The sequence below is a fragment of the Sinohyriopsis cumingii genome, chromosome 3 (assembly GCF_028554795.1).
Source record: "Sinohyriopsis cumingii isolate HCF-2022 chromosome 3, ASM2855479v2, whole genome shotgun sequence".
Lineage (NCBI taxonomy): Eukaryota > Metazoa > Mollusca > Bivalvia > Unionida > Unionidae > Sinohyriopsis > Sinohyriopsis cumingii.
In genome coordinates this window covers 106,502,195-106,528,908 of record NC_142963.1, presented here as the reverse complement: position 1 = coordinate 106,528,908, position 26,714 = coordinate 106,502,195, and the positions used below count along the sequence as shown (strand labels likewise).

Sequence of the window (26,714 nt, the reverse complement as noted above, 5' to 3'; positions counted from 1 at the left end):
ACAGAAGCTGTTGCAGCCAACCTCTACAGGCGCAGAAACCATTATTATGTGGTTTGACAAGGATGACAACCTTGTTGATGAGAATAGTGGAAACTGGTAACAGCATGTCTCTCTGCTGGAGTACCCATTCTATAATACTATCATTTTACCTCAGTAAGGTAGTCAAACTTCTGCTCACCTTTTCTGTAATTTCCATATTTCGTATTTATGGATGATGAATAATCTGTTTTCATGTATCTGCTGACACTCTTTCTTGCCAATGGGTGATGAATAATCTGTTTTCATGTATCTACTGACACTCTTTCTTGCTACATCGAATTTTCAGGATGCAGTATTGCAGTCATGGACTTTTGCATTATCAGCTATCCGTTGCTTTTTAGTGATCATACAGTGGCCACACATCTCCGATATGTTGCGAGTGTCATTTACACTGTTTTATTTTTTGTTTTTCAACTCTACCGGGGTGACTGGTGAAGGGACATAACTTTTAACTTAAGTTTTAGATTTTAACTGCAAGAATAACTTGGAGGAATCTGTTGGTTCAATGTTAGTAGGCTGTACAACTGGTAGAGGCGCTAATAGATAGATAATCAAATAGGAAATAGCTTTTGTTTTTGGCACTTTAGAAGTATATGATCATTCCCACAGCACTTGCCTTAATTTATATTACTATCACATGGTCTAAAAAGTTATGTATGGAGTTTGGTGTCTGACTTAAATTTCTTTGCATTGTATATTCAGGGATGAAAACTTTTCAAAACAAAAATTTTCTAGGTCTTTTCTTTTGGAGGAAAATCATTTTTTTCAAGGTTCATTTATGACCATTATTGAATGGCATTAAAAAACATTCCGACTTCAAAATCATGGATTTTGAAAATCAAAAGCTGTTTCTATTTTGAGACTCTCCCATAACATATGAATTAAACATATGACCATGTATCAAAACACTCATGATGTATCACTAGAAACAAGTTTAACTATTGAAATTAACATAAAAGTGTAACAATTGAAATTCACATAAATTTGCAAATAGCTCATTTTAATTATAGAATAAGCTTTACTCTGCTTAAACACAAATGTTCATAAGAAGAAAGGCTTTTAGAAAAGGGTTGTTTCAAATAGTGACAAGCCCTTACAAATTATATACCTTTATATAAAAGTCCACTTAGGCAGATCTTTGGGAATATCTTTCCATGCACTCCTCTGTGGGATAAATGAGTTACAACAGATAATGAGATTGTGTCATCACTCAACACAGTACATATCAAAAGACTACTATGCTCTTACTAAACAACCACTGGCATCCTACACAAGCTTGATACTAGAAGGGCTTAGAGCCTGCTGGCTTCACAATAAACAGCCATTGGCATCCTACACAAGCTTGATACCAGAAGGGCTTAGAGACTGATGTCTTCACACTAAACAACCATTGGCATCCTACACAAGCTTGATACCAGAAGGGCTTAGAGACTGCCATCTTCACACTAAACAACCACTGGCATCCTACACAAGCTTGATACCAGAAGAGCTTAGAGACTGATGTCTTCACACTAAACAGACATTGGCATCCTACACAAGCTTGATACCAGAAGGGCTTAGAACCTGCTGGCTTCACACTAAACAACCATTGGCATCCTACACAAACTTGATACTAGAAGGGCTCAGAGCCTGTTGGCTTCACAATAAACAGCCATTGGCATCCTACACAAGCTTGATACCAGAAGGGCTTAGAGACTGATGTCTTCACACTAAACAACCATTGGCATCCTACACAAGCTTGATACCAGAAGGGCTTAGAGACTGCCATCTTCACACTAAACAACCACTGGCATCCTACACAAGCTTGATACCAGAAGAGCTTAGAGACTGCTGTCTTCACACTAAACAGACATTGGCATCCTACACAAGCTTGATACCAGAAGGGCTTAGAACCTGCTGGCTTCACACTAAACAACCATTGGCATCCTACACAAACTTGATACTAGAAGGGCTCAGAGCCTGTTGGCTTCACACTAAACAACCATTGGCATCCTACACAAGCTTGATACCAGAAGGGCTAAGAGACTGCTGTCTTCAAACTAAACAAACATTGGCATCCTACACAAGCTTGATGCTAGAAGGGCTTAGAGCCTGCTGGCTTCACACTAAAAAACCATTGGAATCCTACACAAGCCTGATACCAGAAGAGCTTAGAGAAACCCGTCTTCACATTAAACAACCATTGTCATCCTACACAAGCTTGATACCAGAAGGGCTTTGAGCCTGCTGGCTTCACACTAAACAACCACTGGCATCCTACACAAGCTTGATACCAGAAGAGCTTAGAGACTGCCGTCTTCACACTAAACAGACATTGGCATCCTACACAAGCTTGATACCAGAAGGGCTTAGAGACTGATGTCTTCACACTAAACAACCATTGGAATCCTACACAAGCTTGATACCAGAAGGGCTTAGAACCTGCTGGTTTCACACTAAACAACCATTGGCATCCTACACAAGCTTGATACCAGAAGGGCTTAGAGCCTGCTGGCTTCACACTAAACAACCATTGGCATCCTAAACAAACGTGATACTAGAAGGGCTTAGAGCCTGCTGGATTCACAATAAACAGCCATTGGCATCCTACACATGCTTGATACCAGAAGGGCTTAGAGACTGATGTCTTCACACTAAACAACCATTGGCATCCTACACAAGCTTGATACCAGAAGGGCTTAGAGACTGCCATCTTCACACTAAACAACCATTGGCATCCTACACAAGCTTGATACCAGAAGAGCTTAGAGACTGCCGTCTTCACACTAAACAGACATTGGCATCCTATACAAGCTTGATATTAGAAGGGCATAGAGACTGCCGTCTTCACACTAAACAGACATTGGCATCCTACACAAGCTTGGTACCAGAAGAGCTTAGAGACTGCCGTCTTCACACTAAACAGACATTGGCATCCTACACAAGCTTGATACCAGAAGGGCTTAGAACCTGCTGGCTTCACACTAAACAACCATTGGCATCCTACACAAGCTTGATACTAGAAGGGCTTAGAGTCTGCTGGCTTCACACTAAAAAACCATTGGAATCCTACACAAGCTTGATACCAGAAAAGCTTAGAGACTGCCGTCTTCACATTAAACAACCATTGTCATCCTACACAAGCTTGATACCAGAAGGGCTTAGAACCTGCTGGTTTCACACTAAACAACCATTGGCATCCTACACAAGCTTGATACCAGAAGAGCTTAGAGACTGCTGTCTTCAAACTAAACAGACATTGGCATCCTACACAAGCTTGATACTAGAAGGGCTTAGAGCCTGCTGGCTTCACACTAAACAACCATTGGCATTCTACACAAGCTTGATACCAGAAGGGCTTAGAGACTGATGTCTTCGCACTAAACAACCATTGGCATCCTACACAAGCTTGATACCAGAAGAGCTTAGAGACTGCTATCTTCACACTAAACAGATATTGGCATCCTACACAAGTTTGATACCAGAAGGGCTTAGAACATGCTGGCTTCACACTAAACAACCATTGGCATCCTACACAAACTTGATACTAGAAGGGCTCAGAGCCTGTTGGCTTCACACTAAACAACCATTGGCATCCTACACAAGCTTGATACCAGAAGGGCTTAGAGACTGCTGTCTTCAAACTAAACAAACATTGGCATCCTATTCAAGCTTGATGCTAGAAGGGCTTAGAGCCTGCTGGCTTCACACTAAAAAACCACTGGAATCCTACACAAGCCTGATACCAGAAGAGCTTAGAGACTGCCGTCTTCATATTAAACAACCATTGTCATCCTACACAAGCTTTATACCAGAAGGGCTTTGAGCCTGCTGACTTCACACTAAACAACCATTGGCATTCTACACAAGCTTGATACCAGAAGGGCTTAGAGACTGATGTCTTCGCACTAAACAACCATTGGCATCCTACACAAGCTTGATACCAGAAGAGCTTAGAGACTGCCATCTTCACACTAAACAGATATTGGCATCCTACACAAGCTTGATACCAGAAGGACTTAGAGACTGATGTCTTCACACTAAACAACCACTGGCATCCTACACAAACTTGATACCAGAAGGGCTTAGAGACTGATGTCTTCACACTAAACAACCATTGGCATCCTACACAAGCTTGATACCAGAAGAGCTTAGAGACTGCCGTCTTCACATTAAACAACCATTGTCATCCTACACAAGCCTGATACCAGAAGGGCTTAGAGCCTGATGGCTTCACACTAAACAACCATTGGCATCCTACACAAGCTTGATACCAGAAGGGCTTAGAGAACGATGTCTTCACACTAAACAACCATTGGCATCCTACACAAGCTTGATACCAGAAGGGCTTAGAACCTGCTGGTTTCACACTACACAACCATTGGCATCCTACACAAGCTTGATACCAGAAGAGCTTAGAGACTGCTGTCTTCAAACTAAACAGACATTGGCATCCTACACAAGCCTGATACTAGAAGGGCTTAGAGGCTGCTGGCTTCACACTAAACAACCATTGGCATTCTACACAAGCTTGATACCAGAAGGGCTTAGAGACTGATGTCTTCACACTAAACAACCATTGGCATCCTACACAAGCTTGATACCAGAAGAGCTTAGAGACTGCCATCTTCACACTAAACAGATATTGGCATCCTACACAAGCTTGATACCAGAAGGGCTTAGAGACGGATGTCTTCACACTAAACAACCATTGGCATCCTACACAAATTTGATACCAGAAGGGCTTAGACACTGATGTCTTCACACTAAACAACCATTGGCATCCTACACAAGCTTGATACCAGAAGAGCTTAGAGACTGCCGTCTTCACACTAAACAGACATTGGCATCCTACATAAGCTTGATACCAGAAGGGCTTAGAGACTGTCATCTTCACATTAAACAACCATTGTCATCCTACACAAGTTTGATACCAGAAGGGCTTAGAGCCTGACGGCTTCACACTAAACAACCATTGGCATCCTACACAAGCCTGATACCAGAAGAGCTTAGAGACTGCCCTCTTCACACTAAACAGACATTGGCATCCTACACAAGCTTGATACCAGAAGGGCTTAGAGACTGCTGGCTTCACACTAAACAACCATTGGCATCCTACACAAGCTTGATACCAGAAGGGCTTAGAGACTACTGGCTTCACACTAAACAACCACTGGCATCCTAAACAAACTTGATACTAGAAGGGCTTAGAGACTGCTGGCTTCACACTAAACAACCATTGGCATCCTACACAAGCTTGATACCAGAAAAGCTTAGAGACTGACATCTTCACACTAAACAGACATTGGCATCCTACACAAGCTTGATACCAGAAGGGCTTAGAACCTGCTGGCTTCACACTAAACAACCATTGACATCCTACACAAGAATGATACTAAAAGGACTTAGAGCTTACTGGCTTCACACTAAACAGCCATTGGCATCCTACACAAGCTTGATACCAGAAGGGCTTAGAGCCTACTGGCTTCACACTAAACAACATTGGCATTATGCACAAGCTTGATACTAAAAGGACTTAGAGCCAGCTGGCTTCACACTAAACAACTATTGGCATCCTACACAAACTTGATACTAGAAGGGCTTAGAGCCTGCTGGCTTCACACTAAACAACCATTGGCATCCTACACAAACTTAATACTAGAAAGGCTTAAAGCCAGCTGGCTTCACACTAAACAACCACTGGCATCCTACACAAGCTTGATACTAAAAGGACTTAGAGCCTACTGGCTTCACACTAAACAAGCACTGGTATCCTACACAAGCTTGATACAAGAAGGGCTTAGAGCCTGCCACCTTCACACTAAACAACCACTGGCATCCTACACAAGCTTGATACCAGAAGGGCTTACAGCCTGCCATCTTCACACTAAACAAGATATTTTCATGAGCTAAACCCATTTTTGTATCAAATTTGCATCAGGTACCTGTTTAAAATGCAACACCAGCTTCCTCTGCAACATGTTCCATACTGAAAATTAGGAAAAACAGACAAAACTAACTGATACTTGATGCTGAGCTACACAGTGTGTTAAAGGTAGAAAATGCATAGATATACTTAAGGTGTGAATCTGCATTCACTTGGCCCTGTGACAAGTAAGCAGTACTGTATTTCTTGGCACTGCCAATTTTTATGAGGTCAAGAAGAGAGGATGAGTGGTTTTCCTGAGCCCAGCTTATTAAATATAATTAGATTATGGACCATGTATTTAATGCAGTCATTGTCAGGAATACCCAGAACATGGGATTCTACATTGAAAGTTACCCCATAAGTCACTAGAATTTAGCAAAGTCTAATAGTTAATTTCACTGCAAAGGTGAGGTGGGGATGTTGAAGGTTACTATTGACAATAATGCTTAACACTGTGTTCACGGTACAAACTACAAATTAATAAGGAAAGATTTATCACAGTATACTTTTGGTAAATTTACATACCAGAAGTGGAACTGGAGAAGATAAGCTTTATTTTTCTCTAACATTTACCAAGATCACACATCACAGACATATTGGTACAGTGTGATGCTGGACTGGTAGTCTAGTCTTCCACATAAGAAAGATACAGATGTGGAGTGGACCAAAGGGTAACATGTCTACATGACCAACCCAATCACCTAAGCGCTTGGATTAACTATACAAGCATGTTTAGGGCAAGCACCCATATGATCCATATAGTAACTGTATCACAACTGACTGACAAGTTCCATAACCTCCAATAATCCCAATAAGAAATCAATAAATTTAACCTGAAATCAGTTCAGTTGTGACTCAATTACATATTTTTCTGTCATCAAGTGTTGGCTAATAATCTCCCGTTATTCCCTGACTTTCATCAATATTTACAAAATTTAAGGGCTTTTCCCAGTTGGAAACAAACCTATTCTTCCTCCCGACTTTTTCCCAATTTCCCGGTAGCGTGGGAACCCTGTGAAAGAGAACATCAGTCAATAGGATTAGCCATTAATTGCTCTATAACATGCAGTGAGTGTGATAGTTTAACTTGTGCTCAGATTATCATTGTGCATAACCAATTCAAGAACAAAGAGAACAGCAAACAACATACTTAGGCATCCACTGCTAGTCACCTATACACGACATTAATTATCGTCAATGCCACTGCATTCATATTTGTTGGTTTTGAGGTTAATTGTCATCAAAATGGGCTTTACCTTTGAGGTATTACTTCTATTTGAATCATAAGGACATTAAAGAATAAAATAATTATATTTTTACACTTGCAAAAAGAATTTGATTTTTCTTCAGTATCAATTTTACTTAAAACAATAAATTTGTACGAAAATATTTCAAAATTTATTCTCAGAATTTTCACGATATAAGATGCAAATTAACTACTTTTGATTTGAAGGATGCTGACTTTAAAGCAGCACATACACTAGAATAATTATGGTATTATACTGACTTGATGGATGGTTGTGTTGCAATCATGAAATATTCAAGGATTATAGGAGGTTTTGCAGTACTATGTTGATAATACACAACAAAAGCTTAAAACTGGTACACATCAAGTTCATGGGGAGCCACATTGCTCTGGTAGGGAGTCATAATGGGTAGGCAGAGGCGGTGTTAGGAGTACGTGGGACCTAGGGCCGACCATGAGCGCGCGGGGCCAGAATATCAGTATCTCGATTGGTATGCTACTGCAAACACTGATTATGTCTAGACTAGATCAACTTTCGCAATTTGGTGGAGAATATAGCTTGACAAAGTCATAAGGACGACCTTAGGCCTGAAGCACAGGGCCCCTTCAAGAGTGGGGCCTGGGGTGGTCGCCACACTTGCCACCCCCAAATGATGTTCATGTGGGTAGGACTTTCCTCCCATTCACCATATGATATATAAACAGGAATGACAAATTGTTTCGTCCTTTTGGGAGGGCTAGATTCAGGAGGTGGCAGAATTGGTTTTCCTAATGTTAATGTGATTGGGGACTGCATTCAAAGGAGAAACTTTAACTTTGAGTTTAATCTAAGTTGACAATGAACAGACATACAGGCTGACATGCACACAGGCACCAAAGTGATCATTAGGTAAAATCTGATCCTACTAAAGGTTGACAATAAATGGGGACAATCTAATTCTGCTAAAGGTTGACAATAAATGGGAACAATCTAATTCTGCTAAAGGTTGACAATAAATGGGAACAATCTAATCCTGCTAAAGGTTGACAATAAATGGGAACAATCTAATTCTGCTAAAGGTTGACAATAAATGGGAACAATCTAATCCTGCTAAAGGTTGACAATAAATGGGAACAATCTAATCCTGCTAAAGGTTGACAATAAATGGGAACAATCTAATCCTACTAAAGGTTGACAATAAATGGGAAAATCTAATCCTGCTAAAGGTTGACAATAAATGGGAAAATCTAATTCTGCTAAAGGTTGACATAAAGAGGGACAATCTAATTCTGCTAAAGGTTGACAATAAATGGGAAAATTTAATCTTGCTAAAGGTTGACATAAAGAGGGACAATCTAATTCTGCTAAAGGTTGACAATAAATGGGAAAATCTAATCCTGCTAAAGGTTGACATAAAGAGGGACAATCTGATCCTGCTCAAGTTTGACATTAAAAAGAGAGACAATCTAATTCTGCTAAAGGTTGACAGTAAGTGGGGACAATCTAATCCTGCTTATCTGTGTATTAATTGGTATTGGTGGAATGATACACCAAGGCTGCAACATTTATCACAATTTCTAAACATGTACACAGTATACAATAAATGAAACAATTCCATTTAACTAACAGATTCCTGATCTGCATGTTAGGCTTACAGCTGACATTTATTTAAATCAAGCCACTGAAAACCCGCATGCCATACCTCACTCAACATGCAACTGTTTCATTTACTGTATGACTTTTCGCACTTTTAAGACAGAATGTTTTTGTAAGTCACATATGCATCGAGTTCATACTAGGCTTCATCAATTACCTTTTTTCATCTCTTATGCAAGAATATCGCTTTTATGGTGCTTATAGGGCATGTAAAATAAGACCCCAGAAAATGAAGATAAAGGATTGTTAAAACTGACTGAATGAAGTGCATCCCAAGCTGGTTTCCTGAACAGAATGAAATCACTGACAAAGAAGGATATGACAGTCATTTCCTGGGCCAACAGTAATGTCATCCTGATTTTGATTCGCTTGTGCAACTGAGAACACACAGTTAATGATCAATGTCAGAAATGAAAAGAAAAGAACCTGGGTTCTTCTGGAATAACATTGCTGCATTTATTTTCAATGAAAGAATATCGACTCAAATGTTCAAAACAAATTCTGCAGTGGAATCATTATGCAAGCATGAGGAATTCTGGTACAGAAGGTTCAAAGCAAGAGAACTTGATAATGTTTTGGAATAAACAGGCAAGGACATTTTTACAACCTATTTTTTTTCCTTCTAAATGACCCCAAATTTCGATTTAGTAAGAACCCTTGTGTCCTGCCTTTTTCTATTCTTGGAATGAATACTGTATGCACATGGGATGCTTTTGAGGAATCTGCAATGACTAAGAAATTGTAAATGGCTTACAAACTTAAAATGGTGTTTCTTAAAATTAAGTACTACTCACTGAAGATTCCAGTAATGAGCATGTTTTTCAAGGTAAATAATGTAGTTTTAATTTTTCTTCTTCAGTATTATCTGTAAATTATCCTCTTGTCTAATGTGTGGTACAACCAATTCTCACCAACTCTGGATTGTTTCCAACTGATTCCTATGCAATGTGAAAAATCTGACTAAACAGCCCTCTTAAGCAGCAACATAGAAATATATCATTTTGTTGGAATGGGAAGGAGCAATGTCAACATGGTCATGTGCATATTCATTTATACTATTTCTGATTTTGTAAACATTTACATTCAGTAAGAACAAATGAGCCATTTGTATGTTTAAATGTTGCAGCCTTAAGTTCACCATATGCAAGTCAAGACAATGACTTTAAAATCTTGGATATGATTTTGTGAGGCTCACATATAGACTGACAGAATCTCAATTCATATTTACATCCTACAAGGGCAAAAGTTTGGGTGGAGGAACTGTACTAGGATGTGTGTCGGGGAATGAATAACTGAATAGAACGTGGAGACAATACTACTTTAAACTAAGATGCAGGATTTTCTAGTTGATCTGTTCTGGTGTGTAAATTTGACACAAACAGAATCAGATCCAGTTATTCTGCTGATAACCCATCAACACCCAAGGTTGTTCTGTATGACACAAACCTTGTATTTTATTGTACATATATACTCACATTATTGTGTAAATGAAGCTTTTAAAACAACGTTGACTACATTGTTCACCATAAAAATATGGTACTGAGATACGATAAATGAACAACACAACAATAATTTATCATTAATGTTAAGGCATCTTACATATAATACTATGAATATAATGTTTTAAACCTACACAGAAAGACGAAGAAAAATATAAAAAACAAAGAATTACTACCATATGATACATTTAACACAGGACAACAATCAATAGCAGAAACACAAACAATTAGTACTTCATGAAACTGTAATGTACCATGCACAGGTTATATCATCAATGAAAGCATTCTGAAACACAGGCTAATTTGGACACAGCAGTCTTGTGTTTCAGGATTCAAAATTAACGTATAGCAGTCACAAACTAAAGTTTTGCTGATAATGGTTCAGAGGAAGGAGTAAAATGGATATATTGGCTGTAAAAACACAAGACACTTATCCTGATTCCAACATACTTTTTGAAACTTTCTGTAAAAGAAACAGCCAAAACTGTAATCCATCATTGACATGGCATCACAGCAAAAGTCTTAACAGCATAATAACATCAAAGTGCCTTAGAATATATCAGTGATTTTTTTAATGCAAACTCTGATTTTAAACCAAAATGAAGCACATTATATTCAGAGATGCTTTTGAATGAAAGACTTTTCACCATTTGCTGTTAAAACCAGTCATCTTTCATTTGTTGAAAATAGTGGTGTTCTACATACTGAACTGGAAAAAATGTATATGTAATAGCACAATAGTTTAGATAATACCATCTGAGGTGTTTGTTTGCAGACTACAGTATTCTTCCAATGAACAATGTCTGGGGTGTTTGGCATTTGCATCTAGAAATATAGTTCAGTCACAATCACTGCTCAGATATGTTTGGCACTTGTGACCAGAACTAAGGTTCAACCAAATTCACCACTGAGACCGAGATGTTTTGACACTCATAACCAGAAATATAGTTCATTAAAAAAATCACTGTTCAGATGTACTGACACTTTCAACCAGAAGAAAGATTCAGCCAATGGACAACCTCTGGAGTGTTCTGGCACTTGTCACCAGAAATATAGTACCTCCAATGGACAACCTCTTGGATATTTTGGCATTTGTGAAAATAAATATGGCTCAGCAAAATCATCACTTAGCTGTTTTAGTGACCTTGGTCCAACCAAATCCTAATTATAAAACCTTTTCCTTTCTTCATAAATAGGTTAATAACACATCCAAGCAACAATTAAATGTGAAACAATTTTCCAGTCACAAGGCCAAAGCCTAAATGTATTAAGCTGGTGGTGTAGGGTAAGAAAGCTGGTGGTGTAGGATAAGAACTAACCTGAGGATTTGGGTGAGGGTGGTTCAGGTTCCTCCTCCATCATGCCATTGTGAAAGTGAGTGTAATGGTATGCCAGCCCAGGACGGGTCTTGTAGCGTGCCCCACACCCTGTAGATGGATGGCAAAAGTGCAGGATAAATAAAACATGACAATATGATATTAGTTTCACACACTCCATTCTGCTAAAAAGAATCTGTCCAATCTCTCAAAATGAAACTTTTCTGAAATATTGCAATATGTGGCTATGGCTAAGATGGGCAAAAGGAATTCTAAGTCCGGTGCACAAGATTTGTGTGTGTGTGTATGTATGTGTGTGTTTGTGTGTGATTTGGATTTTTAACGTGGCTTTAACAATTTTTCAGTCATATTGCTATGATGTCAGCAGTGTGGCAGTTTGTAGTGATGTTTAGCAGTAAGGCATCATGCTGGAGACATGTAGCATGATGTCCCACCCAGTCACATTGTCCTGACACCAGGCTGACCAGTCCTAACACTAACCTCTTAATGCTGAGCACCTAGCGAGGCAGCTGTTAGTACCATTTTTAAAAGCTTTGGCATCATTTGGCTGGAGTTCGAACCCGCAACCTCCTGCATCTGAGGCAGAGGCTCTAACCACTAGGCCACCCTAGCGGTGCTACAAGATTTGTTTTAGTAGTTTGAACACTGAATTTGTAAAAAAAAGCAAATTATGATTCTCTGAAAATATTAGCCACATCAGCATTAATAATTACGCTTTGTTACCCTCAGAATCCAGCCCTCCCATAAAAATGAAAACCATCTTTCTGTGTGTATACAATATAAAGGGGAGTAACTGTTAAAGAATACCTCCCCTATTCCCTTGAGGAAGGTACCTTTATTATGGATGTTACCAGCTGAAACTTGAGCAATATGATTAACAAGATGCTCACATTAGTGGGCAAGAGTGGGAGGAAATGACCCCCTTGGAAATGAAATATTTCTTGCTTATTTTCCCAACATGATATAATCTTCGGGTTTATTTTGAATTTCATATGGCAATGGTTATCATAGGGCAAGATACAAGTACATTATAAATCTTTTGACATTTTAAGTATTCAGCAAAACTATGAATCTATGACCAGTGTTATGAAGGACATACAGAATCTACCCCCACCCATTCTGAAGACACTGAAAACATTTCCATAAAGTAACATTACTGCAGATCAGGTTGGAATGCTGTCAGGCAATTTTAGTACATGTCTGTTGGATTACATATAATATGAATGGTTCAAAAGACCTTGTCTTCAAGAACGTACAGAAGCAATTTTGATGAATCTAGGACAGTTTAGAATCCTAATTGGCAGCCCAGTGGTGAGATTGAGGAGGTTGTTGGTCTATCATCTGCACAGCATAGTGGGCAACTAGAATTAGCTTTAAGTTCCTGCCCCTCATTTTCTCAACTATTTTCATTATTAGGACAACTGAAAGGAAGGTACATGCCCATACTTCCCCCAGCTGATCGAGAATATATCAACGGCCCATACTAGTAGGTCTGGGAATGGGGATAAGAATGTGGACAGTTTGTGTTTCCACCTCAATAGCAAACAGATCCATGATCAGTCAGTCCATAGAATGCACGCTTGATGGAAGACTGATGGAAGAAGAGACCACTGTGCATAAAGTATCTGGCCTCTCTTTGATAACGAGTCAGCCAAGACATTCAGCCTGCCTGGGATATGTCAGACCTGTATGTTTATGTGGTGTTAGGCACACCAAAGGAAGTATTTCTTTAGTATAATGCAAAGACCAGGTGAGGAGAACAAATGAGGTTTATACAAGTCAAAATTTCCATACCATGATGAATAATGTGTTGAAAAGGAACATGGTCTGACTTCTCGACATCAACTAATCACCCTAAATTGTGAATGAGGTAAAGAAAGTTGTTCATATTTTGAACCAAAACTGAACTTACTAAACGTTTTGGTAGCATGTTGTCCAGGTACACCACTGTTGCACCTGCTGAGGACATGCTGTAGTGGCAGATGATGCAGTCCAATGTTTTAAGGAAGGCTAAAGGTTAGAGAGTGTGGTCGAATGAAAGGGCATGAAATTGGTCATCTACCTTCCAGAATTCAAAGTGAAGTATTTGCATGACACTGTGTGAATGGGAATATGAAAATATCTACTGGACAGGTCAAGACTGATCGCATATTCATTACAATGGACAGTCAGACAGACAGATGGATCTTGCTATCTCAATCCTGAATGGAGTAGTAATAGATTGAGTTTGCTTAGGCCTATAACCAGTCTCCATTTTCCATTTACTTTCATGACAAGAAATAGCCTGGGGATTCTGGTTTTCCAAAGATCACCACCCACTTTAAGAGCATAATCTCTATTTCCTACTACAGAATGTTTGACTCCTTGGGGTTGCTCTGGGTCTCTATCCATTGGGGGATGACAATGGTGGAGGGGGCTGGTTGAATGAAATTTACAGACTCTCCTATGACCCAATTGATTTTGTGAAATACTTTAACTCCATCCAAGAATGGCAACAAGAAGAAAGTCTGTCACCCATTGGAGGGCTGGCAGCAGATGGGACGAACAACAAGTGATTATCGGCTAACATGAGGCTTGGGGGACATAAACTCATTTATGGTCCCCAATTTTGGCCTGGAGTATAAAGCATATGGACATCTGTAACCCTTCATGGCATTATTCAAAAATAGGAGACTGTACAGAAAGTTACTGGGGCAACTCCTGTGTTGCCTGCTTTCTGACCTCAATACTAACACCAAATAAGCCTGGGGAACTTAATGATAGGGGTTGAGATGAAGAATGCTGAAGTGCATATCTTCTTACCAAATCCAGCTTACAGGAGTTCATTAGGGCATTCACCATAGTGTGGTAAGACATCCTATTTATGACCGTAGCAATGCAAGTAACTGCTTCCATTGAGTGGTCACTTCCAGCCTTCACCAATAAACAAAAAAAAAACTGCTAAAGAAGCCAGGTCAAGAAGGGAGGAGACTCAAACATTCTTTTATAAATTTGGACTTGTAGAAAAGTGAAGACATACTGACTGCAGTTATATCCTTATCCAAACTTGGAAAACCCATCTAGTAAACATCAGAATATGATTTGTATCTGTACACTTGAAACGAGGCAGGTAACCAAAATAGAAAAAGAGTATAGAATTACTGGGGTCAAGAATCTTCTCTGACAAAGTAATTTCAACAATTTCTGATGATTGTAGCATTATTCTGAAGGACAGATGTTCCTCATCAGCATCAGTGTCCACCAAGTCCTTGACCATATAATAGGTACTAACTGCTGCCAGAGGGCATTTTGAAGGCAGCAAGATTCTACATCTCAATTGTCGCCTTTACTATATTTGATTCTCTCCACAGAAGGATCAGAATGGACTGGTAAATCAGCATCTTCACCTTTATCTGTGGCAGTAATGTCCTCGTCCTGTACACTCTGCATCTAAAGATACATCATGTCATAAGGCAATGATGAAGCAGAGTCATCACCATGAGTATCCTGAGTTCTGCCAGTTGGGTATACTGGTAAAGCCAGCTACACTGCATCTAGCATAGATTGGGGTCTGTTTGTGGAATGCCAGTCCAGTGCAGTCAGCTGGGCCTGATGACTGAGCAGCCTAAGATGTGATGCCAGTTCACCATATACAGGAAGCACTGATATTACTGGCTGGATGGTTTAATGGCCCACTGGACATGATGGTTTGCTGATTAAAAGAAGAAAAAAAAAATCACCATAGGAAAATTCAATCAAGGTACTTAAATCTTAAAACAAGTTTTCCAGATGGCCGGACTGGTTGGTTGGCAGCCAGGATGGAGTACAGCAATTGATGAATGACTTGCTAGCTGGGCTGGCTGGCAAAGTCAGGGAAATAATTCCAAATGATTGGCTTCAACATTTCGCGATCCATGCACAGACTGGAAGAAGGTCTAGGAATCTAAACTGTTCACATAGCAAGAATAAGGAGAGGTAATCTATAAGAATTACTCCACTTTATATATATATATATATATATATATATATATATATATATATATATATATATATATATATATATATATATATATATATATATGACATGATTTTGGTCTTCCATAAAAAAAAAATTTTAAGGGCTATTAGGGGGTTCTCCCTTAACAGGGTCTCAAGGGGCAGTGTACTCGATCCTGGGGTCAAAAGGCCCCTGGCCAAAAATGCATTTTACACATAAAAAAACTGCTCCTGGTGCAACTTATGATCATAAAATAAACCAAAATAATCATTTGAAAACTAATAAACTTACCGAAAATGTTCAACTTCACTTCAATAATTTCACAATATTTATAGTCACATGAATTTGTTCTCCAATACTATTGATGCTGAAGTTATTTCACGTGCATGTTAGTGTTCCCATCGTAATTAAGTCACAATAATTTTTGCAGCAAATATATTATACTTCTCCCTTTTCATAACAAATCTGTAAAATAAACACCCAAGTACATCACCTATGTACAAATAATCCCATAGATTCACTTGTCTTTATCTTCCAATGGACACAACCTGTTGATAAGCCAGCAGAGCTCATTTTGTGGCTTTGGCAAAGATTTCTTTAGCCTTCCTTTTTGTCCCCACTGACTTTTTTAGCTCAATGTGCAATCGTTTCTTTTCCTTTTTAATGAGTGCCTCTTTTGCTTTCAAGCTGGTGCTTGCATTGGCGACATGTAGTGTGCATATTCTGTGAGAGGGCTACATCTGTTCTCTCATGCAATATATCTTTCTTCTTACAGTAATTAACTGCACTTTTTCCAGATGCCTTCTGAACTTCAATTTTTCCATATGCAGCTTCTTTTTTAGGTGCTGTTCCAAACTCTTCAAACTGCAATTACCCTAATTCAGATCTTTATTGCACAGGTCACAAAATGCCAGTCCTCTTGCGTTCAGATTTCTTATAAACTGACCAACTAAATTTCTGTCAACTTTTCCATCCAGCCATTCCCATTTCCATACATTTTTAAAAATTTAAACTTTTTGTTTCAAGGTCTCTCTCAACAACTCCGGATGCCATGTTTTGCAAGCATGCTTCTTCTTTCCATTGCCATCAGTTTCCATTACACAAAGATTCATTGGATCAATTTAAACCTTCGACCAATCAAAATACTCTATATGAGAGTCATGTGCTAACTAATATATGGAACAAATAATTTATAAGGGTCGTTGCAGAATGGGAGCAGACAGACCATTTTTAAAAATCTGGATCGGAGATAATACAAAAAACGGACTATATCAAGGAAAATCTGATTCAAGTCAGGAGAAAAGCAGAATTCTGCTTTAAAATGGAGAAAAATCATGTCTTTTATATAAATATATATGTGTGTGTGTGTGTGAGGAAAAGTGTTTTTCATCTTTCTGGAAGGTGGAAATGCAAGATTCTGGAGGTAGCAAAAAGTAATTCCTTATGTCAATGTGATGATGCAATAAATTTGACAGGGAAATCCTAGGTTTAAAGTTTTCCATGAGGAATTAGCCTCTCTGTAATACCTATGAACGTGAAGAAGATGCTATCTTGCCTAAAATCTAATTAATGAAATTATTTTCAGTTTATGAGATGCATTTTATGTGATATGTTACTAAAAATAAGTGGACCATGAATTCCAATTGTCAGAACTTGAAGTTATATTGATGCCTGTCATATCTCCATCACCAGATTTAAATCATATTTTTCTTGTAATTTTCCCTACCACCAATTAACACAATTTATATTTTCTCTTTTTATTATCCCTTATTAGTTTATCCCAGCTATATACTCAATGCATAGCCTATATTTTGAGTACTTTTTTAAGGTCTTCCTTAAAACAGGTTTTCTTTTGTGTCCTCCAAACAAGAAGTTTGTTTATTTGATATGTATATGTATCTATTTTTCCCATGCCTTTTTAAATAAATTTACACATTCAACACTGGCATTTATGGGCAAATATAAGACTCAACATTCGTTAAGCCTGTTTAGTTTTAGGTAAAAAAGTAAAAACACTCGAACAATGAGCATAATTTTAAAAACTCCAACATTGATCGTTATTTATGGCGTGGAAGGATGTAAGCATGGATGAAAATGCAAACAGACACCCAAGTGATCACCATGTCACTTCCATCATGGCATGCCCAACTAAACATTTCCCGAAACCATGAAAAAAAAGTCAGTTGCATGGATTGGTTGGAGGACAGCAAACAAAAGATGGTTTAAGTATGGCCCTACCTCTGTTAACTTAAACCTCAAATATATCTTTCCCTTTCAACTCTTCTAACAAATAAGTAGAAATGACTTAAAACCATCCACCAATAAAATACCTTCACAGGCATATGGCTTGTCTTCATCAGCATGTGCTTTCTCTTTCTCTTTCTCACTGTTCTTTTTTCTTCCACGACCACCACCCTGAATGGATATTTAGACATCCAAATATAAATCAATGACAAAAATTTAGACTGGAATACACATAGCATTCCAGAAAGCTCTGAAACAGCACAACAACAAAAAAACAAAAAACAAGGCATGATGGGACTGTCCTCTTAATACTCTTCATTTTTAAGTTAAGAAAAGCATTTATCACTGACTGACAAATGTAAAATAGTGTGTCATATTTGAGTAAAGTCTGACAACTGTGTCTAATAATCTTTGTTTTAAACTTCAATTAAATAATAAGACAGTAAGTTATTAAAACATTAAATACAATAGGAAATTAATGCTTTTTATAAGTCATTCTTCCAAGCATGGTATTATCCCTTGCAAGACATGACCTAGAGATGCAACATGCCCTCTTTACAGTGCACACTGCTACCATGACAGAATATGATGTCCCTGAAAGTGCACCCTGCTGCCATGATAATGCAAATGTCCTTTTGCAAGTTCATTTACACAACCTTAAGTGATTTTTGTTAAACAAATAAAAACTATAATTATATCAATTGCTTTCTTTCTACATGATGCAGTCCTGCTTTAAAAATGGATGAATTCATGCATTTGTAATTGTTCTGATCATAAAAAAGAATACAAACAGCCATTTATTGTAATTACTGCTCAACCACTAAGCAATTTTGCTGTCAAAAGTGGCTTTTGTCCAACCTGAAGAACCCGAAAGGGAAACTGCATCCTACCTTATTTGATGATCCAGGTGCATACATGTTACAAACCCAAAACATAAAATCTGGAATCTTTTGTCCCCGCCAAAATCTAACAAAATCTGGGACATATCAGTCTTCCTATATTTCTTCTGCTGAATGTCACACTTCTGATATTTTAATGTTCTTTTGTTTTTGTTAGTCTTTTATGCATTGCTTTAATTAGCAAATACAGTAAAGTTTTTACCAAGTTCAAATCTAACGTCTGTAGTCACTCATATAACTGTCCTAGAATTGTGAGTACAAGCATAAGCATTATACATGAACAAAAATGTAGATGGGTTTCATTGCTGTGTACAGTGAAGTATATTATTTCTAACCATGGCAATTCTGAAATAGCAAATTTTTAGTAAATTATGTTTCTCCGAGAATACTTACCCGATCACATTAACGTTAGGAATATAAGCCTGCTACCTCTCGAATCCAGCCCTACTAAAAGACGAAAATTCGTCTTTTCGGTCTATCTTATATAGACCAAAGGGCAATAACTCTTGCCCCTTACCTCCCCTTGCCACCGCCAGGTGTTGCTAGTTTTTAAGCTGAGCGATATATATTATACCAGGATGCTCGCATAGCGGGGTGGTTGGGAGGGTTTTTAAGTAATGTGATCGGGTAAGTATTCTCGGAGAAACATAATTTACTAAAAATTTGCTTTCTCCTTCAAGTACGTTCCCCGATCACATTAACGTTAGGAGAATAAGTAATAGGAGGAGGGAATGCTGAGCATCCTACCTCCACCCCGGGTACCTTCTAGGGAATGATGGCTGGATTCCCCATTTGAACGATAACCTGTTCTCCTAATTTCATCAGCAACACAGCCTAGGGTCACGTGATGTGTGACCCCTATATACGGTTAAGAAGATAGTTATTGAAATCTTCTTACCTACGAAATTTCACTGGCGAATCCAGCGAAGCTGATAGGCTGTGCTGATTGTTTTAAATGGGTCTGGTGGTCATCTGGGCTGCCAACACAGGACCTACCAGATTCAAGGTTTGCCTCTGAGAAGCCAAATCTCTGAGATAAAAACTGGAGAAGGTTGACTCTGCATGCCAGCCAACAGCTTCTATTATATCTCGGATCGAAACATTGCGTTCGAATGCCAGGCTCGCCGAGATTGCTCTAATCTCATGAGCCGTAATCTTCATGAGGCGACTCTGATCTTGTGAGACCTCAGAGTACGCTGAGCGTATAACCCACTTCAGCCATGAAGCAAGGGCTTGAGGGGTGATATCCCGTTTACCAGCTGACTGGAAGAAAGAGGCGCTTACGTGTGTCCCGACACGCCTCTGTGCATTTTAAATAGTGCTTGAGTGCACGAACAGGATCTTGCATGGCTGCTGCTCTTGATTTATCTATGGAAGAGAGCGAGCGAATGACAATTCTTTGATTGCCAATGGATGGTAACCTATTTTTGGCTAAAAAGCCTGGCTGCGTCAGGAGGACCACTGAACCATCTGATCTGAACTGAAGAAAGTTCGGGTCACTGGAAAGGGCATGCAACTCACTCACCCTGCATGCTGAAGCTAAGGCTATCAAGAAACATGTTTTGTATGATAGTAGCTTTAAAGAAGTGTGGGCTAAAGGTTCAAATTTGTCTGAATTGAGCCATGTTAAAACCCAGGACAGATTCCATTTTGGAAACAGGGCGAGGGATTTTGGTCGATTTTAATCAAAATTGGCTAGAAGATCTGATAGATCTTTGTTATGCCCAATATCAGATCTACCATGATGGCGGAATGTGTCTGATATCATGGAGTGGTAGCCTTTGATAGTAATTGGGGCCAATTGTTTCTCCTCGAAAAGCCAGAGAAAAAAGTCGGCCAGTTGAGGGATTGAGACACTCAAAGGGACGATGTTATCGATATGGCACCAGTCCCTGAAAACACGCCACTTTCCTTCTTGCTCTTGAGATTCTCTCCACAATCGAAGGTTTAAATTGTTTGTCTCGCAAGGCTACCCGGACAAGAGCCAAGCGTGAAGAAGACGACGATCCGGGCAGGGGTGGAACACCCATGACCGCGATTGTTTGAGAAGATTTGGGCTGGTTGGAATCTTCCTGGGTAGATCTATCGCTAGATCGAGTAGATCGGTAACCCAGGACTTGTTCCATCTGAGAGGGGCAATCAGAATCATCCGACAGTTCTGACCCCTTTTACCTCTTGATTATTTTTGGTATCAAAACCGTGGGAGGGTCGGCGAATGTCCACAACCCCTCCCAGCTGATTGACAGAGCGTCCACAGCCCAAGCTTCTGGGTCTGGAACCGGAGAGATGAAGGTGGGCAACTTGCGATTCCACCTTGTTGCAAAAAGATCGATCATCGGACGCCCCCAAAGTGTGCAAATCTGAAGAAAGACTGATTGATGGAGTGACCATTCCATGTGAATGATTCGACCTTTCCTGGATAGAGTGTCGGCCAAGACACTGAGTCTGCTGGCAATGTGTCTGATTTGTACGTTGATGTGGAGGTTGTTGCACCAACGTAGAAACTGCCAGATCAGAATGCACAGGTCTGGTGATTTGGTGCCCCCTTGTTTGAGGAAGTAAGTCACCACCCCAGAGTTGTCTGACATAATGAGGACAGTTTTTCCTGAGAGGTGATCCTTCCAGAAATGAAAGGCATTGATGACAGCCCTCATTTCTAAAAGGTTGATGTGGAGAGACCTCTCCTCTGGCTCCCACGTGCTGCTGACTGTAGCGAAGTCTGGCAACAGGTGGGCACCCCAACTGTAGGTACTGGCGTCGGTACATACCGTTATCTCCGCTTGGGGCATCTCCAGAGGAATCCCCGTGGACAGCCAACCTGGGTTGTGCCACTGACTCAGGAATGATCGTATCTAATGCGTGATCATTATTGTTTGATTGATGGGACTTGAAAAGGGGCGCCATTGTGCCATTAACGTCATTTGTAAGGGACGCATAAAAAGACGGCCAAGCGGGATCAAGTCCGCCGCCGCATTGAATAATCCGAGGAGTTGCAAGAATTCTCTCGCTGAAATCCACGTCCTGTTGGAAACGGACTCGACGAGTTCGATGATCCGGATCCCACGCGAGCGCAAGGAAGTCGTACCAGATTCAGATCGGTGAGAAACTCCATACCCAGATGGACAAAACGCTGAGATGGACGGAGATCGGACTTTTTCCAGTTCACCAGAAAGCCTAGATGATCTAATTGTGCTAAAAGATCGTTTCTGCCTTTGAACAGAATAGAACTTACCATATGTTTCTGTAGGAAGTCGTCCAAGTACACTGCCATCCCTGTAGACGAAGTCGAGCAGAACAGGGTGACGATGCAATCCATAACCTTGGTAAAAGCCCAAGGGCTGATGTTGAGGCCAAAGGGTAGGACCTGGAACTGATAAACCGCGTTGCGGTAAGTGAATCGGAGAAATTTCCGTGATGCGGGGTGGATAGGGACATGAAAATATGCGTCGGTCATATCTAGACTGACCGCACACTCGTCCCGCTGGATGAAAAGATGGATTGATCTCGCCGTTTCCATCTTGAATTTCGGTGGTAAAATGTATTGGTTGAGGCGACTTAGGTCGATGATCGGCCTCAACTTGCCGTTTGCCCCCTGGATAAGAAACAGCCTGGAATAAAACCCCGGCGATTGCGGGTTTTTCACAATCTCCACCGCCCGTTTTTCTATGAGTGACCGTATCTCCTGTTGTAGAAAGGTATCCTTCTCCCGATCGGATGGTACGTCCGTGAAGAGGGGAGAGGAGGACAGGGGAGGGGGTTGGATAAATGAAATCCGAAGTCCCTCCGAAATGATCTGGATCACCCAATCGTTCTGAGGAAAAAAGGTGGTCCAGTGGTCCTGAAATTGCAGGAGGCAACCACCCACAGGTAGGCTGTCCGCGGGTGGTGGAGAGGGTATGTCAATTTTTAGAGTTAGGAGGCTTGAAGACGGAGAAACTTTGTTTCTTACCACCTCTGTATGGTTGCCTCCTAGCTTGATTAGACTGTTGTCTCCTGGCATTGGGTTGGGATCTATACTGCACATTTGATTGTAAGGATCCCTTGTCCCTGGTCCGCCAATCATCCCTCTGCTGTGGCAGGGGCTGATTTTTTATAAAGGCCTGTGAGGGCTGGGCGGCGAGTTGGAGGGGCAGTTGCTGAGCTGCCTGCTTCCGAACTGCTTCAATTTTTCCTCCAAAGAGTAAAGGCGACCAAAACGGTGTCATTCGTAATGCCAGAGTATGATGGGGCTTGAGCGACATGGACCGCAGACATGCGTCATGTCGTATCAGGTCTAAATTGGCAGAAGCAGTCAATGCATTAGCCATGGAATGGTGAGCTACCCTGTTAATAACTCTAGCAATCCGGGCCGTCGCTTCCCAAGTGTGGTCATTGTCAGATTTTTCTTTGAGTCGGAAATTGGCTAATGAAGCCAAGTCTAACATTGAAGACGTAGCGACTACGTTCCTCACTAGCTTTGACGTGGCATGGAACAAATTTTTGTCCACTTTGTAAAACAGTGGAGAGGACATGTGAACTGCTGCCATATTTTTGTCCAGGGCCGGAAGATCTGTACTGAAGGCATCTGAATGAGTTTTGTACCAGCGACCCGAGAACATCGCTGGTATTTGGCTTTCTGAAAAGAACACCTTAGTATTCCCCAGATCACCTATTCGTCCTGATAGACGATCGTTGATCTCCTTAATTTTTGCCGACTGGGGAAGGAGCCGGAAGGACGGCGTCTCTTCCTCCCAGTCAAGATCTACAGACACCTTAACTTTGTAGTCTTGAGTGTCGGAAGGAGGTGGAGGGCATTCTGTAATTGCCAACACCCTATAAATTTCTTCCACTGCCGCCTTGAAGCCAAACTCAGTCAGCTCCATGGTTGGATCTGTGTACGGCTGATTTGCATGAGTTTCGTCACCCTCACTGTGTGCCGAGTCGTGTTCTGTAATAGCTTACATTTCTGGATAGAGCATACCAGGTGGCATAGATGATGCGATTCCGTCATCCTTAACACTGTCACTAACTTGTGGATAAGCCGTGAACATATGGACGGCCGGCCCTGCCGCCTGGTCTGTCTGGCTTGTGGTCGGTCTGAATGTTGGCGACGGTCCTGCTATCACTGGTACCGGCTGCTCCAATGGCCTGGCTGGACGGACAGATTTCTCACTAAAATCTCTGCCATAGTATTGGTAAGTTGCCGGCGGTACAGCTTGACGGACGGATTTATCACTAAAATCCCTGTAAGTCATGTTTGGTCGGATCGTTTTACCAATAGGGTCTCCATGCTGGGACAGTTGGACGGCCGGTGACGTAGAGGTTGTATAAAGAAATGGATCCAATGGATCCAGTAAAAACCCCATGCGTCCTGACTTACAGGCCCGAAGGCCATGCTCGGACATGCGGGGGGACTTACGCCCACTGGGCAGCCTAAAATTGGGGGAACATTCCCCCAAAGAGTCAGACAAAGCTGTGTTAGCAAGCGAGGGAAATAAGGGTAATATCTGGCCTGATGTCAATAGCTGCATCGTCGTTTCCTGGACCAAACGACGCATCTGTTCAAAGTTGGGCTGTTGTATCCTGTCAACATTATTTCCCTCCATTGCCGCTGATGTTACTGTGGCTGACGGTTGCAAACGACGAACTTTAGGTGGAGGGGGGACCCCAATGTCCCCCACAAGGCTCACAACGGAGGCTGTTTTTGCATGTATACTGAGGACATCAATGCTATCTTTCTTCAACTTATTCCGTCTATCCCTCCCTTTTGCTGCCTTCTGGACTACATCAGCCCACATTTGCTCTGTCCAAGTATTACACACGCTGCATGGTATAGATGATGTACACTTGGTACATACAATACAAGAGTCATGGTTGTCTTCTTTTGCTTTGAACTTTTTGCATTTCATGCATTTGGTTGACATTTCTACTGAAACGACACAAGAAAAGAAAACAAAGCACAAATTATTAATTCAGCATGTATTAATTCGCTTTTACCACAACCGTTACTAACAGAGTAAGCGAAATTAGTCAGTGTCGCGTTAACTCTTAATTAACGAGTTCCGCGATAGCGTGTGTAACATGGTCTTCAGTAAACGAAATCCATAAGGGTGACAAAGTCACTCAATTTTGAGAAAAATTGTTAAAATAATGTATACAACCTGTAGAAGAATGATTGTCCAACGCAATAAATCCAAATTTAACTTCGGATGGTCCAATTTAACGCTAAGATGGCTTGGATTGTTTGGAGGAATAATGTACGTGTTATCAGTACAAGCGAAGCTTAAAAACTAGCGATACCTGGCGGTGGCAAAGGGAGGTAAGGGGCAAGAGTTATTGCCCTTTGGTATATATAAGATAGACTGAAAAGACGAATTTTCGTCTTTTAGTAGGGCTAGATTCGAGAGGTAGCAGGCTTATATTCCTAACATTAATGTGATTGGGGAACGTATTTGAAGGAGAAACCGATTTCTGTTCACTCAATGATGCATGCACAAAGTGCTGGCAGAGTAGAACCCATTTTACCTTGAGTTCCCAAACAGTGGAAGTCACCACAACATAGTACTTATAGTTGGAATTATTTCTGTATTGTCTCACAATACAGACAAGTCTATCCACTTTAAAGAAGCAATCTTCAGCTGCAGAAGTATATGAAAATGAAAACTATTTGTTCTTGCTTTCATTTCTCAACGAAGAAATTGTTTCATATACTGGATGTTTCAGAATTTATTCAAAACTTTTGTAAAAAGTTAAATCTTACATAACACCATGCTACTGAAGAAAATATAGCCTATTCCAAGTTAGACATTTTATAGCTAAACTGGTAAGTTGAATTAAATTACATATTGTTCTTATTAAATGATGAGAAATATTCAAGTTTTTATACTACAGTGCAATTATAAATTAAAAATTCTCCAACCTGTATGATGAAATTATTTATTCACATTTTAAACTATTCACATTTTAAACTTTTCTAATGTACAAAATATTATTTATTCACATTTAAAAACTCTCTAACTTGTATGATATTATTTATTCACATTTAGAATTCACATTTAGAACTTTTCTAACCTACATTATAATATTATCTATTCACACTTTAAAAATTCTAACCTATACATTATTTATTCACATTTAAAAATTCTCTAACCTGTATAATAAGATTATTTATTCACATTTTAAAAACTCTCGAACCTGTATGATAATATTATTTATTCAGATTTTAAAAATTCTCTAACCTGTATGATAATATTATTCACCTTTTAAAAATTCCCTAACCTGTATAATATTATTTTATTTAATGGCAGATTGGTATCCTTTGTATAAATTTGTAAGGTCTTCATGAGAAGATGCTGTCAAGTTTAGTCAAATTCCATTCAGTGGTTTTAATGTTTTCCATTTTTTAGTAATTGTGGTCATGTTTGACATCTGATCTGTACCATTTCTACAAAACTGAAAACCCTTCATACAAGGATGCCTTCTGCTAAATTTGGTCAATTTCTACTGAGCAACTTTTTAGAAGATGTTGCTTAAAGGTTTGTCTAGTTTTAGTAATAGTTGACAGTATCTGTTGGTGGATTGGCATTATTTGCATAAAACTGAATTTTTTTTTCACAAGGATGCCTTCTGTAAATGTATGTATGTATTAATGTTTAACTGCATCTTGTCACATTAAAAGCAGTAAATAAAAGTAATGTGTAAAAAAAGGAAAATTTGCTTGAAAATGTTTGGAAGATAAACCCTTAACAAAGTCATGTAAACATAAAATACTACAAAATAAAATATAAAAGGTTAAGATATTACAATTCTGCAAAATGTATATATAACAAAATATAAAGGTAATAAACATAAAATATTGAAATTCTCTAAAATAGTTTCAAGAAATTTTATTTAATGCTTTATATATTTTCACTAACAGTAGTATATTTGATAACAGATTAGCATAACTGGA

The 26,714-nt window shown here is 39.6% G+C and overlaps 1 protein-coding gene across 3 annotated transcripts in view; it reads right to left on the bottom strand.

Annotated features, from left to right (window-relative positions):
• LOC149803481 (zinc finger protein DPF3-like) overlaps nt 1–26,714 on the bottom strand; it is an 81,437-nt gene that overhangs the window by 35,865 nt on the left and 18,858 nt on the right. For 2 of the 3 annotated variants that reach the window (XM_089953207.1, XM_089953208.1), the window contains exons 5-7: nt 17,972–18,056; nt 11,648–11,755; nt 6,912–6,959 (exon numbers count right to left, since the gene is read on the bottom strand). In XM_089953207.1, coding sequence (XP_089809333.1) covers nt 6,912–6,959; nt 11,648–11,755; nt 17,972–18,056 — 241 coding nt within the window. The remainder of the gene's footprint in view (nt 1–6,911; nt 6,960–11,647; nt 11,756–17,971; nt 18,057–26,714) is intronic. The other variant, XM_089953209.1, reaches the window with a different exon arrangement.